Source organism: Pygocentrus nattereri, chromosome 15, assembly GCF_015220715.1.
Source record: "Pygocentrus nattereri isolate fPygNat1 chromosome 15, fPygNat1.pri, whole genome shotgun sequence".
Taxonomy (NCBI): Eukaryota; Metazoa; Chordata; class Actinopteri; order Characiformes; family Serrasalmidae; genus Pygocentrus; species Pygocentrus nattereri.
The window spans coordinates 30,198,529-30,212,184 of record NC_051225.1 but is presented as its reverse complement, the minus strand read 5'-3'; the positions used below and the strand labels follow the sequence as shown (position 1 = coordinate 30,212,184).

General features: G+C 39.1%; 1 protein-coding gene across 1 annotated transcript in view; it reads left to right on the top strand.

The window, feature by feature from the left end:
- Nucleotides 1–462: 462 nt before the first annotated feature.
- The window catches only part of ankrd24 (ankyrin repeat domain 24), a 29,873-nt gene continuing 16,679 nt past the window's right edge, over nucleotides 463–13,656 (top strand). Inside the window, exons 1-12 of the mRNA XM_037545179.1 lie at nucleotides 463–563; nucleotides 979–1,099; nucleotides 2,593–2,723; nucleotides 2,854–2,942; nucleotides 3,192–3,256; nucleotides 3,934–3,991; nucleotides 4,110–4,180; nucleotides 5,016–5,122; nucleotides 8,538–8,713; nucleotides 10,950–10,972; nucleotides 12,620–12,703; nucleotides 12,787–12,903. Of these exons, the coding sequence (XP_037401076.1) occupies nucleotides 1,037–1,099; nucleotides 2,593–2,723; nucleotides 2,854–2,942; nucleotides 3,192–3,256; nucleotides 3,934–3,991; nucleotides 4,110–4,180; nucleotides 5,016–5,122; nucleotides 8,538–8,713; nucleotides 10,950–10,972; nucleotides 12,620–12,703; nucleotides 12,787–12,903 (984 nt within the window). The 5' untranslated portion in view covers nucleotides 463–563; nucleotides 979–1,036. The remainder of the gene's footprint in view (nucleotides 564–978; nucleotides 1,100–2,592; nucleotides 2,724–2,853; nucleotides 2,943–3,191; nucleotides 3,257–3,933; nucleotides 3,992–4,109; nucleotides 4,181–5,015; nucleotides 5,123–8,537; nucleotides 8,714–10,949; nucleotides 10,973–12,619; nucleotides 12,704–12,786; nucleotides 12,904–13,656) is intronic.

Genomic DNA, 13,656 nt, shown 5'->3' with positions numbered 1-13,656 from the left:
ATTGTTCCTACATTGCTGACACCCACTGAGAAAATAGGACTCCACCCCTGAAATCCCAATTGAACTCCTACATACAGCCCATAGGCCTACATGTCTTAGTATGTACATTGATGCCAGTCAGGGTTGTTAAACCCCAACTGTGTAGTGCATTTTGCTTTGTTAGTGTACAGTTTGTGCTTAAGCTGGGTTGAGTTTCTGTTCTCCCTGTGTTTTTTGCTGAGTCCTGGCCTCTTGGTGCCAATACACCAAGGTGGCTCAAGCTTCAGAGTACAGGCTAGACAGGACGGATAGAAGTAAAACAACCAAAACAGTGGACTGGGGAGCAGAGGGAGAGACGACAGAATCAGGCTGAGGCTTGAGAAAGAAGGACACAGGGAGAGGGAGGTGTGTGTGTATGTGTGCTTCTGTATGTATCTGTGTCAGCTAGCCACTGCAGTGTGCTCTGCAGAAAACAGAACAGGACGGGATACGGACAGTTATACTTGAACAAGCTGCGTACAGGAAGTAAATAGCATTTGGCTTAGACAGTAGTTTGACCACTCTCAGAGGTGACGAAGGCTTCAGTAAGTTCATCTTGACCAGTTTTCAGTTATTTAACTTTGACCAGCCTACACACAGGAAGCAGTTAGCAACCAGGTTAGGCAGTAGAATTAGAATTGACTGTAGTTATACTTACTAAGGTGAAATAGCCTTTAGTTACTAAATGTTGACCAGTATTCAGTTGGTTAATCTTGACCAGTCTGCGCACCACAAGCTGCTAGCTTTTGGTTTTAGGCCGTAGTTTGACCATAACCATTCTCAGAGGTGCTAAAGCCTTCAGTTAGTTAATCTTGACCAGTCTGAAATAGTCACAGAGCCTTAAAGTGAACTGGAATGACTATCCGAAAGGTAACGGAATAGGAGCTGACTCATTGAGGTACAGAACTTACATCAGGGACTTTTTGGGTTGCTGGATTTTTGTGTTTTGGCTTGTATAAGGGTGCCTTGCTAGCACTAATGTGTGGAGGAACGAGCTGACGCCTGTGCTCTGAGCTCTATGGATCCTGATTTGGTGTGGAGCCTGATGAAGTGCTGCTGTCCTTGTGTCGGAGCACTGGCGGTACGTGCAGACACTCCTTTTATTGGTTTTGTATTTTTACCCAGTTTTCTGGCAAATTTAGTCATGGGCACTTCTGCCTGTTGTCTAGGTATTTTGATATTACTGCTTAGCTGGGAAAAGGCTAGCAAGTGCTTCATCCAAGACATGTGAAGCAGGCGGTCATCGCATTTTTTTAAGCAGCTACTTAGCAGCATAAAAGCTAAGCCATGCTTGTAGGAGAACACTAACTGTCACATCTGTTACATCAGCTTAAGCCCTATTTACACTGGATTTGTTTGAACAGAGGAGATCATGTAATTTAATCTGTGTGATTTGCCTGACCAATTCATACCAAAGGATTTCATTATCGTGTTGATGTTTATTACCGTGTTATGTAACAGGTGCCACACTTATATTAAAAACAGCAATGCAAAATGCCAGGTTGTACCCACGAGCAAGTCCTCAAAGAATTGGGGAGCTATGTTTGATTAAGTGACCCTTGTTAGTCCCACAATGGGGAAATGTCACCTCTGCATTTAACCCATTCGTGCAGTGAAACACATTAGGGGGGCAGTGAGCACCCTTACCCAGCAGCCCTATCCACAGTGCAGTTGGGGGTTAGGTGCCTTGCTCAAGGGCACCTCAGTCACATACTGTTGGCTCTGGGCATTGAACCAGTGACCTTCCAGTCACAGGGCCTGTTCCCTAACCTCCAGCCCACGACTGACCCCAGTTTGGAGCTAAATGGCTAAAAAGGAGAAGATAATATAGTTTCTAATCACTCGCCCAGAACTTTTCATTTAATTTTAGAAAGTAGGAGTATGTATTTCACTACAAACAGTGATGAGGAGGACAAGAGAGGATACTTTACCTTTCATTTCAGTGTGGGTTGGTGCCCATTGTTCTGAACTTGAGGTTTAAGGAATCTGGTCATATTGAGCTTATTAGAGCGGTTTTGTTGTTGTTACTAAGAGAGCTTTGGTAAGCAGGGTTTGGTAAATTCTAGTTGTAATTTGCTCTGAAATGAGTATTTAGGAGACTGTGGACCACAGACTATGCAGATTTGTACTGGATTAAAATCAGACATCTCCTCAGAAATCACTCAAATTACAGCACCTCCTCAGGAAAAACCAACCCAGCTGGAATATGGCTCAACAGACACTGAGGGCTAGACCAATTAGCTACTCATGGACTCGCAGACATGGATGTCTGTGGCGTGGACGAGGATCAAACTTTTTTTGTGTGCGAATCTGGTGTCACACTTGCAAAAAAACATCTGATAGCATTTTGGAGGAAATTGAGCAGAAGATTTACGAATGAAGAGAAAAGTGAAAAGTTATTAAAAAGTATAAAAAGTTATTAAAAAGCCTATTTTTTTTTTTACTTTTCAAATGAACTGTGACTGAAACCTTTGGAGAAAACTATCCTTCGGGGCTTTAAACCATGGCCACACCACTAATGTTCTGTCTTTTGTCTTTCTCATAATTGTGTGTCATTGTTAATGTGTATTGCAGAGTCAGGACTGGAGTAAGGGTGATGAAAGGCTGCTGCAGGCCGTGGAGCAGGACGAGCCTGAGAAGGTGGCTGCTCTGCTGTTGAAGAAAGGACTCTGTCCATCCAAACTGGACACAGAGGGCAAGTCTGCGTGAGTGACCAAGCTACACCAGTAAAACTCTTGCTATATGTACTATATATATATGAAAGCTATATGAAAGAAATGTCTTATAACGATGAACTAATTCAGGAAGCTGTGTAAATTGATGTCTTGGTTTTAGCTTCCATCTGTGTGCATCACGAGGCCGCGTGGACTGTCTGGAGGTCATCATTTCTCATGGTGTGGACATTAACATCATGGATGGTACAGGTAAGCACTCACTTCTAGATTTTGGCCTGGTATAAAGTTTCTATTTACTACTACATTTTACCCACGGCCCAACATTTATTTCTGTTTATTTGCTTAATACTATCCATTTCTGTTAGCACCAAATTCAGTGTGCTTGGACAATAAAGTGGTTATGATTCTAATTCATTCCTAGATGTTTCACTATCAGACAAAGAAAACAGAAATTTGACACGGTTAGAGTTTCTGCTTGTCTTTCCTCCATCTCCATAGGTTTCAATGCCCTTCACCTTTCTGCCAAGAATGGACACCCAGAATGTCTGAAGAGACTTTTACAAGTAAGCAGACTGATATCTTAAGGGCTATTTGTAAATAGAGATGTCATTCCAATGTTATCAACCCTGGTAGAATATCACAAGAATGTTGCAGAATACAAAAGCAGTTTCATCTTGCAGCTCAATGTGTCTGATAAGTTATCTATATTTACTATATATACTGTTTTTATGCTGTTATAATGGCATCTAAGTTAATCCTCAGAAGTCTAGATTGATTACTGTGATTGTGCTTTGCATTCAATTTACATTAGACTATTATTTATATGTAATTACATAGTTATTACATAGTTACATAGTTACTTTCACATTATGTTTACGTTCTGTATGTATTTCCAGATTTCTTTTGTTATCATGTCAAAACAGAAAAAAAGTTGTATGTAAGAAATGTAAATAAATGTCCATTCTTTCTTTAAAAGAATACTCTACATACAACAATAATGTTGTCAAATTCAGATCATGATATAATATCTTCTGTATCTGTATTGACTGTATCAAAATTATGTATTGACTGAGACTCCAGGAGCTTGTTTCAGTAGCTGGGAATGACAGACTTAATCTAAATGCATTGCAAAATGAAAACATGACTTTGTATTTGCAGGTATTTTAAATGTAACACTGATGTTGTTGACATGAACTGTGAAGCATTTGTCAGAGTTATTCTCTCCATCTTGTTCCTGCAGGAGAGGATGCTTGTGGACTCAACAGATAGTTATGGGCGGACCTCCTTACACCATGCTGGTAGGGCTTGTTGTAGCTTATCACATTGTTATATTGTTAATGTAGTCTACATGGCATTTACTTAGTATTTGGCTTCTCTGTGTGTCTTCTCTTCTTCCTCTCTGTGTGTCTGAACCAGCTGTGAGTGGATGCTTATCCTGCACTGAGATCTTATGGGACTTTAAAGCCAACCTTGATGTTCAAGATGGAGTAAGTTAACAAAAAAAAAACTCATAGAACTTGTTTACGCCTTGTGTTAACATGTGTTTCATGTCTGGATGGTATCTGGATATATTTTGGCTGGATGCTGCTTACACTTTTCACAAAAATATATCCCTATGTTGTGCAAGAATAGGAAACATTCTGTTTATGCTTGTGTTGAATGATTTCAAGATATGTCATGGTTTGAATGGCTTGTAATGCAATCACAAGGCATCCTGGGTGTGTATAAACCTGGCTTATCATGCCAAGTGAAATCTAAATGTAATCCAGTCACCAAAAAAGCATGTTGATGCAAGGTGTAAAAGGCCTCGTAGTAACTAATAAAAGGCATGATATGTATTCTCATAGTTAGCAGATGCTTTTCAGGTGGGTGGATAAAGCACATGACACTGTTTATAAAGCCTACATCACATTTTACAACAATGGGCTCTAAGTGGTCCCAGTCCCGTGGACCCCCACGCTTACAATTTATTCTGATGTTCCCCTGTTGCTTTTCTACAGATGTCAATTGTCTGGTGAATGATTTTGGGTTGAAGTTGAGGTTAGAGATAGTGTGAGTGTTAGGTGTTAGGAAAAAGTGAAGGTGAATGTAATGTACACTATCCACATAAAGCTTTAACATTGCCTTGGTTTTTGTTGTTCAGGGAAAGCAACGTCATGAAGAGTGTAGTGTAGTATCCCAGGACTAGAACCACTGGTCCAACCACAAATTATTTTCTTGAAAATAATATGAAAAAATGGTCAGAATTTAGGTTTAATATCTTTGCATAAGTTTTGTTGTTTTGTGGATTGTAATGTAGTTTCCTCTGTTTTTTTTTCTCAGGATGGGGTGACTCCACTGATCCTCGGGGCCCAGATGAGCAGGGTTGAGTTGTGTTCCTTCTTACTGGACAGAGGTGCCAATCCTAACAAACAGGACAACCAGGGCAGGTAGAACACAGTCCGTTTCATTTCAGCCAGTCTTAGAGGTCATTGAGATCCTGATGCATTTTAGGGATTCTGTGAATTCTGTGAGTTAAAATTTTTTTTAGATCTTCAAAGAAAAATTTTATGTAACACATCAAAAACCTGGGTAAATGCAGAATTCAGTTTTTAAATAACCATGTCATTTGTTGAAGGAAAAAAGTAATCCAACACCAGGTCACCCTGTGTGAAAAAGTAATTTCCACCTTATTTATTCAATCAATAAACTCGCCAAATTTAGTTGATGATATGGGATAATTAAACTCGACCCTCTCAAGCTTTATTACTGCCAAACCTACTGAGTTTAAACATAACTTTAATCAAATCTTTCACGCAATATGACCTAGGTTAAAAAGTCTCAGCAAGCAGCACAGTATCACGCGTTCAAAAGAAATGCTGGAGGATATGAGCAAGAAGATTGTTAAAATATCACAGGTTGGGACTCCAGCAAAGTCACTAAAGAACCCAGACGTGCATCTGAGGAAATGCAGGCCAAGCTGACCTCAGATAAGGTCAGCGTTCATGATTCTGCCTTTAGAAAGAAACTGGGCAAAAATGGGATTTGTGGTAAAGCTGCAAGGCCAAAACTGTTGCTTGCCAATAGGAACAGAAAGGCTCATCTCACATTTGCCAGAAAACGCCTTGAAGACCCTAAGGCTGTTGGAATAAAGTTCTGTGGACTGAGGAGTCAAAAGTGGAGCATTTTGGAATAACAAGGGTCCTGTTACATCTAACGTAAAGCTAACGCAGCATTCCAATATAAGAACATCATACCAACAGTCAAACATTGTGCTGGTAGTGTGATGGTGTGGCATGCTTTGCTGCTTCAGGTCCTGGGTGACTTTCCGTAATTGACGGAGCCATGAATTCTGCTCTCTACCAGAAAATCCTGGTAAAATGTTTATTTGAAAACTGTGTTTTTTGTTTCCTTATGTTCTTGTATTATTTTACATTTTGCATGAGGATCTGAAACCATTAGTGCAGCAAATATACAAAGTCAGAGAAAATCAGGAGGGGGCAAACATTTTCTGACAGCCCTGTATTTGTTACTGTGCACTGAATGCACCGGATGGATGTAGAAGGACATCATGAGAAAAATGTCTTCACCTCTCTGAGTTCTTTGATGTGACACCAAGTGTTAGTTTCACTTTGGCTGATAGGTGCCTACCTAAATATGAACTGTTTTAAAGGTGTTATAACACTGTAGCGTTAAAGAAACCATTGAGCGAAAGTTTCCCACTTACCACAGACCACTCTACCAGCCAAGAAATGTTTAGTGGTTCAAACCAGTTTGCTATGTGCAAACTGCATGCCTTAATCTTTCAATAAAATGTCTATTTCTTAATACAAAAGTGGATAAAAGTACAGAAACCTTTTTAGGCCTCAAAGTTCAAAAGTAAGCTGCTAGTACAGTTTTTTAGTTATGCAACATACAATTAATATCTTTAATGATAACAGTACGTCGCTGAAACAACATAATAAAGTGAAAATATTGTTTTTTTATTTCTTTTACTTTGTTTTTCATTGTATTTTCAAATGACTATTTCATTGTAAGCAGTTTGAGCCGCAACATGTGAAAATGGCTCTATAACTAAATTTGAAGTTATTATTGATATTATTATTATTATTATTATTATTGTTAGAGATGCATCAATACCATTTTTATCTGACAAAGTATGAATACATGTTTTTAAGTGCTTGCCATTACCAGTACATAATGGGTAACCTACACAGACTTAATTCATTGATGGTGTAAATGAGTGCAATGTTCGTTAACAATTAATCATTAAAATGACATGCATTAGCTAGCTTTTTTACGTTAGCTACTTTGGATTGAGTAGCTTTGCAGTGGTGAAGAGTGTTTTTTGTTCCACATCAGGAAAGAGCTTCTGTACAGCTGTAAGTAAAGTATGTTTCATAGTTTTGATCCCTATAGTTTTCAAACTTTCTATGTCTGAAGCACAGTGACAGCAGGAATCACATCCAAAGTTAATGTATCTGAGGAGCTTATGTTATGAGTTTTATGTTGTGTTGGAGTCGTTTTGGTTAGTTGACTACTTGAGCTGTACTCGAATGTCCTCTAACACCAGGCATACACTGTGTGGTTTGGTGGTTTGGTGATTTTGTGTGTAGCAGTTTTATAGAAGCTCTTTCACTTTAAAAGCCCCGGCATAGATCAGCTACCTCTATTGCCCTTTTCTAACAACTGACAGAAACCTACAGTACTGTGCGAATGTTTTAGACAGTTTACCTCAGCAGTAAGTTTGTCACAATATACATTAGAATAAAGTCATATTCATAATTCGAATAAACATAAAAACAATAAAAGGTAACAAGAATTTCTTGGGTCCATATTTTTCCTTGACACCTTCACAGCCACCATAGAGACTTGTTAATATCATCAGTTACACAATTTAGTGAAGCACTTAGTCAAACCAGGAGCTGCTTTTTAACTGCATATAATACTGAGCTTCCTCGAGGAGAGGTTTGAAAATGGTTAAACACACTAACATCCATAAAATCACTATATATATACATATATATATATATATATGTGTATAGTATATATACAGGACTGTATTTGTCAGGCTATCACTCGTAGCAGTCAGTGAAGAATATAGAGCTTCCAGAAGGCTTACAGTGGTGTTTTTTTTACGTAATTGGCCCTACCCGTTATGAATTAAACCCTGATTGGTTGATTCCACTGTCAGTTCCCAATGATGTTGGTAGTTAATCTGATGTGTAAGGCCTTCAGTTTAGCTCCTGAATTCCTAACCAATAGGAGAGGTGGCTTGGCTGTAGATAACATGGAGACAAAAAAAATCCTGATTATTTAACCCTTTTGTTTCTAAACAAAACTTGACAATTAAATTACTACAATACTTACAAGATAAAATACAATGAGCATGATGTTTAAAATAAAAATGAACATAAAATTAAAGACCATTTTTTACAGAAATTATTAGACCTTCTTTGAAGACCTAGAAGAACCTGAGGGTTCTCCACTAATTATTATTATTATTATTATTATTATTACTATTATTATTGTCATTATTATTATTATTATTTAACAAGTAATGAAGTAATAATTTAGGCATGTAATTTGATGCTAACTGGTGTACAAATGGTTCCATTACTTGTTATCTACATTAGCCGCAAAGCTCCAATGCAAAACTAAAAAAGCAAACTTTGTGCACTGAACGTATCTTGGCTGATCAAGTGCATTTGGTGTACAGAGCACAACTGGATGAATTTGAGTGTTGGCCGAACTATCGCTTTAATGGGTATAAAAACAAAAAAAATGAGGATTATCCAAGACTGAATGCGAATATATTCCTGCCTGGAACTTTTCTCATGCTGTAACTGTGCTCTGGTTTGTCAGATCAGCTCTGATGCTGGCCTGCGAGAGTGACAGCCTGGAGACGGTAGAAGTGTTGCTGAAGGGCGGAGCCAACCCGCAACTCACAGACGCCCTGGGCCACAATGCCATGCACTATAGCGTCACTGCCGGCAACCGACGCATTTCCCAGCTGTTACAGCCTGGAGGAGGGGATGCAGGTAACGCTCCACTTGTACCTCCTTCATTTCCCCTGAGAGAAAGAGAGCGAGAGAAGCCGTCTGCAGTCTGGCGCCTTCTCGGCCCTGTACTGGAGTCTACCAGGCTCTCTGAAAATGCCCGTAATCTGAGAAAGTGGATCAAAAGCACAGATGCGGCTTATTGTGGCAGGATGAGACACAGAGGGAAAGTATTTCACTACCTCGAGTTACAAAGCTCCTCAAGACTGATGTGAACCATATGTTGATGGGTGCTGGAAGTGAATGCAGCTGTTACAGAGAGATCCCTTGAAGTAGGCTCAGTGACAGTGATGTATAAATGCATCCTTCACTGCAGTGGAGTGTCTGCGGTCGGGCACGGAATACAGTGATTACACAAATATGACCAGAGGAACTATTTATACCATTAATCCAGTGGTGAAGCATTACTATTAGAGCTAGGCCTTCAATTCAAGAGAAGAATATCAAAACTCAATTAAAACATGAGGAAAAAACCCATCTCTAGAGTAATGCTAATTTCTGCTAGCGTCCCTATGAGATTCTAGTACTTTGTTAGCGCTTAGCTAACTGCAACTCGCATGAACATCTTTTGGCCGTCCAAGATTAAACACAGACATATAAAGTCTGTAAAAGACATTTTTTTCCCTAAAGCTTGCGGAAGATGTATTAGTATATTTCACCTTGTAGCCACTACTCAGTGACTGTTGCAGTAGAGAGGCCTGGTGTACAACTGCCGCTGCTGTTTTCCATTTTGGTAACACTATACTTTAGGTCGGGCTCATAAGGCTATTTTTGTTATGTCAAACACATAGTGGTGATTATGTTACACATAATGATGCTTTAATGACAGAGTTCAGTAGACATTCTGTGGTCCTGAGGAAAGTGAGTGTTATATTTGTATTCAAAGATTTTATGAATCCCTGTGGCAATGCAGTGACATTTATATATATGTTTTCTCTGGCCCTTAAGTAAAGTAAATATTATCGTTATTCTTATAAGATCTTAATGAATCACTGTATCAGTGTCCTGACGCTAAAGTGAGTTTAATTTTACTTCGTATTAGATATTATGAATGCGATTGGCTACTGGTATGAGTTATGTAGAAATGTCCAGTATGGTATTTTAGGAACGGCATGTGAAATGGACACTATTAGAAACAGGAGACGAACTGTGAAGTGGACTTTCATAATATGCTCTATCATTTCACGCGAGAAATTGGTCTTTTTGTTTTTTAGATTTTTTAGAAATCAATAGACATTCCTGGGAAGCCTAGAAAGTCTCGAAGAGTTAAACATTAACATTTAAAACATGTTATTTATTTAATATTATAATAATCAATTGTATCATTCTGAAAGTGAATCGCCATCTTCAGGTTGATGTGCCACAATCCCTCAGTGCATTCTTACTTTGTTAGCGTAAACTCAGTGTGTGTGTCTGTGTGTGTTTGTGTATGTACAGTGGTGTGCAAAAGTTTGGGCGCCCTGGGTCAAATGATGTTTTGTTGATTTTCTTCATAAAACTAAGTTGACACATCAAAATTTTACAACTATACATCATTGTTTAAAAGTGTGGAATGACTATTCATATGAATCATTTTTGCAAGCTTATATACAATAACAACTCATATGATGCAGATTTAAATTCACTAAGCTAGAGAACAAAATACAGTTTAGATGTTGTGTTTAATGTTTTACATGCATGTGCAACAACAAGAAGTTATTCAAAGGTAAAGTATATAACCTGATTTTCTCTTTAAAGGATTTGCTGTCTAATCATCTGCCTCAAGATTTTTTGCAAGCGAAGTTTATGCAGTCATTTTAGAGTCATGTACAGCTCAGGGCCCAGCTTCCCAAAAGCATCATGATGTTAGGATCTGTAACCTGTTAGACTATTAAGTGTGAGGCTCACTCTGCCATTAAAGAATCTATCTATCTATCTATCTATCTATCTATCTGTCTGTCTGTCTGTCTGTCTGTCTGTCTGTCTGTCTGTCTGTCTGTCTGTCTGTCTGCCTGCCTGCCAGCCTATCTATCTATCTGTCCGTCTGTCTGTTTATCCATCCATCAATCTACTTCTCTATCTACCTCCCGCCTTACTGCTTTTATATTATTCGTTGATTTTTACACTATATTTACATTGATTCCAAACATTTTGAACAATGACTCCATGGATAATTAAACAATAGTGTATATGCTGAATCTCAGTGCACTGCTGTCTGTTCTTTCCTGTGCACCCATAGCCGCTGAGGGAGCAAGTGATGAGGTAATTCTCACCACCACCTTCACTGTGTATCATACAGCGAATAACCCAGTTTCCTTTACATACAACAGTTGAACCCCTTTAGCTCTAAGGGTCCATATGTAGGGCCACATTTCAATTACTCAATCACATAACTAGTTAGTTTCAGTTACCAAAGGACTTATAGTCATTACTGAACAATAACTGAATTATTATCATTACTGCAGTTTAGGGGCTTAAACTGATGTTTCCCAACTTCAGGCCCAGTTGCAATGCAATGTTTTCTTGGTCGTGAGTGACATTGTTAGCTAACAGTCAAATTCTTCATGAGCTGAATCAAGTGTGTTAAAGCAGGAAAGCATAAAACTGTAAAGTACACATGAACTACTGTTTCGTTTTGAACAAGAAAATACACAAAAACAATATACTTCACACATCAGTCGTCCTTTACTGTTACTCTGATGAAACAAATCAATAATATGCATTTCCATAGCAATGTGAATTCCATTCTGAATGTGTGTGCATTCTGGCTCAGAAGCTATCGCAGTGCATACAGCAATAAAGACAGATTCTTTTATACGAAAACAGAAAGAAAACATGGTAGTACGCAGAAAACTTCATTTCCATATGCTGATCCATTCCAACGTGAGCATGCACACCCACCAACTACTCTCAGAGCAGTTAAAGGAGTAATTCAGCAAAAATTCTAATTTATGCAATTTTCCACTTTCCCAGATATAGTACATTTTTCAAGTCCAAATTTTGTTGCTTTAGTTTAGAACTAAAGGGGCAAGGCCAACTCTGTTAAAAAAACACTAGAATTCAGTAGTCAACCAAATATCAAAATAGTTTCTGTAAAAATACCTCCCCAAAACTTCTTACAACCCAGGTCTTCATTAAAGTTGTACAGACTTGCTGATGTGCTTTAAGACATCGTATGACTTACCTTGAGTTATAAAACTAAACAAAACTGCAGGCAGGCACTTTAAACAACAGGGTCTGTGTTCACTAAACGCCTTGAGAGCAGTCAGGATTTGTGACAATGACCATCAGAAATATAAAGGAATCTTATCCAAAGCCAGTCCTGTCTTGTGAATATCAGCCCTGGTGTCGTCACAGTGGAGGTTTTGGACATTTTTAGAATAAGTCATACTGTGCACTAAACAGCATCAACAAGTCTGCGTGACTTTAATGAACATCTGTATGCGGTTTGAGTGAGTGGAAAGAAGTTTTGGATATGTAGTTTCACAAAACTATATTTGGGTGACTATTGAGTTCTAGAGAAGCTAACACAAATCTGACTACCAGTTTTGTTAGTACTATATTAGTCATGTTAGCTGGAACCACAGATGTATTCTACATCAGCAGCTAACATTCAGGAACTTTATGGCACTGTAGGGATTCCCAGCGTCTGTGTGGTGCATTTGTGTAGTGCATAATGGCTATTGAAAGTGAGAAAATAGGGATGGTGGGAAAAACAAAAAGTACACAATAGTGAACTCTGTGAATACTGCACTGCGGAATACTACATTACAAATAACTGTCTATGCTAGCTTTAGGCCGTAATGCCCCTTTAAATGCCATAGGAGAGGACTAACAGTGCTCCTGGCTGCTTTGCTATCTTTCCCTTAACCTTACCTGCTTACCTGCCTGACTCCTTCCCTCCCTCAGCAACCCCCCGCTCCCCCACCCCTGCCAGGCGGGAGCACGCCCCGCAAGAGGAAAGCCCCCCCTCCTCCAAAGTCCCCCAGACAGGTATCTCATGATCCATTATCATGATATTCAAACCAAAAATGCTGCACATTGCATGGTATTTGCTGTCCTTTTGAATGTTTTAGGGCGCACCCCCTTCTCCAGGCCCACCTCCTCCCGAACCCACCCAGTCTCCAGCTGCAGAGACCTCTGCCCCTCCATCCCCAGCCCCCAGGACTCAGCATTCATCTGCAGACAACCTTGTAAGTGGCAACTGTTAACTACTAACACTTGCTGACTGCTATCACCAGGGCAGAATGCAAGGGGATGCCATCACCCTGTTAAATAAAAAAAAAGACAAAAAAACACCCCCCTTGTAAAACGACCAACTTCCCTTCCCTTTCCCTTTGGATTAATGGGATATCACTTAAGCTGTCTTTTAATAGCATTTTCATTCTAGCCCTATGTGAAGTTTCCCCACTACGGGGGTTCTTCTTGTAAAATGAATAAGTTATGATCAGGGCAGACCAAATTGGACTAGTTTGAAAATGCAGTTGAAGGTGGAAAAATATGATGCTTCAAAATATGGAATCTTTAAGCAAACTAGGAGCAGGGGATTTTTGTTATAGTTGGCAACCCTGGCCGCTGTAGCGAACACTAAAAATACAACAAGAACTGACTAAGAAAAACAGGTAAAACTATAAATTGGAGTTTATAAACTTTGGCAACTACCTTAAAATGAATATTAAAACTTAATATTTAATTGAATAAAAAGTAAAATGAATGAAAAAAGGCAAAATTGTCATCTCCAGAGCATTGCTAAGCTAGCTTAGTGACATATATCTGTCAGCATTACATAGTGATCAGTACTGCGTAGCTCCTGTTCTACAGCTCTCTTGAGGATGGGAGATGGCTTTGTTAGAGCGCTATGCATTTTGCTAGAAACCACAAAGCAGCTTAGAGGCTGAAAGGGGATGCAGTTGACACCGCTGCTAACTGAACATGAACATGGGTTA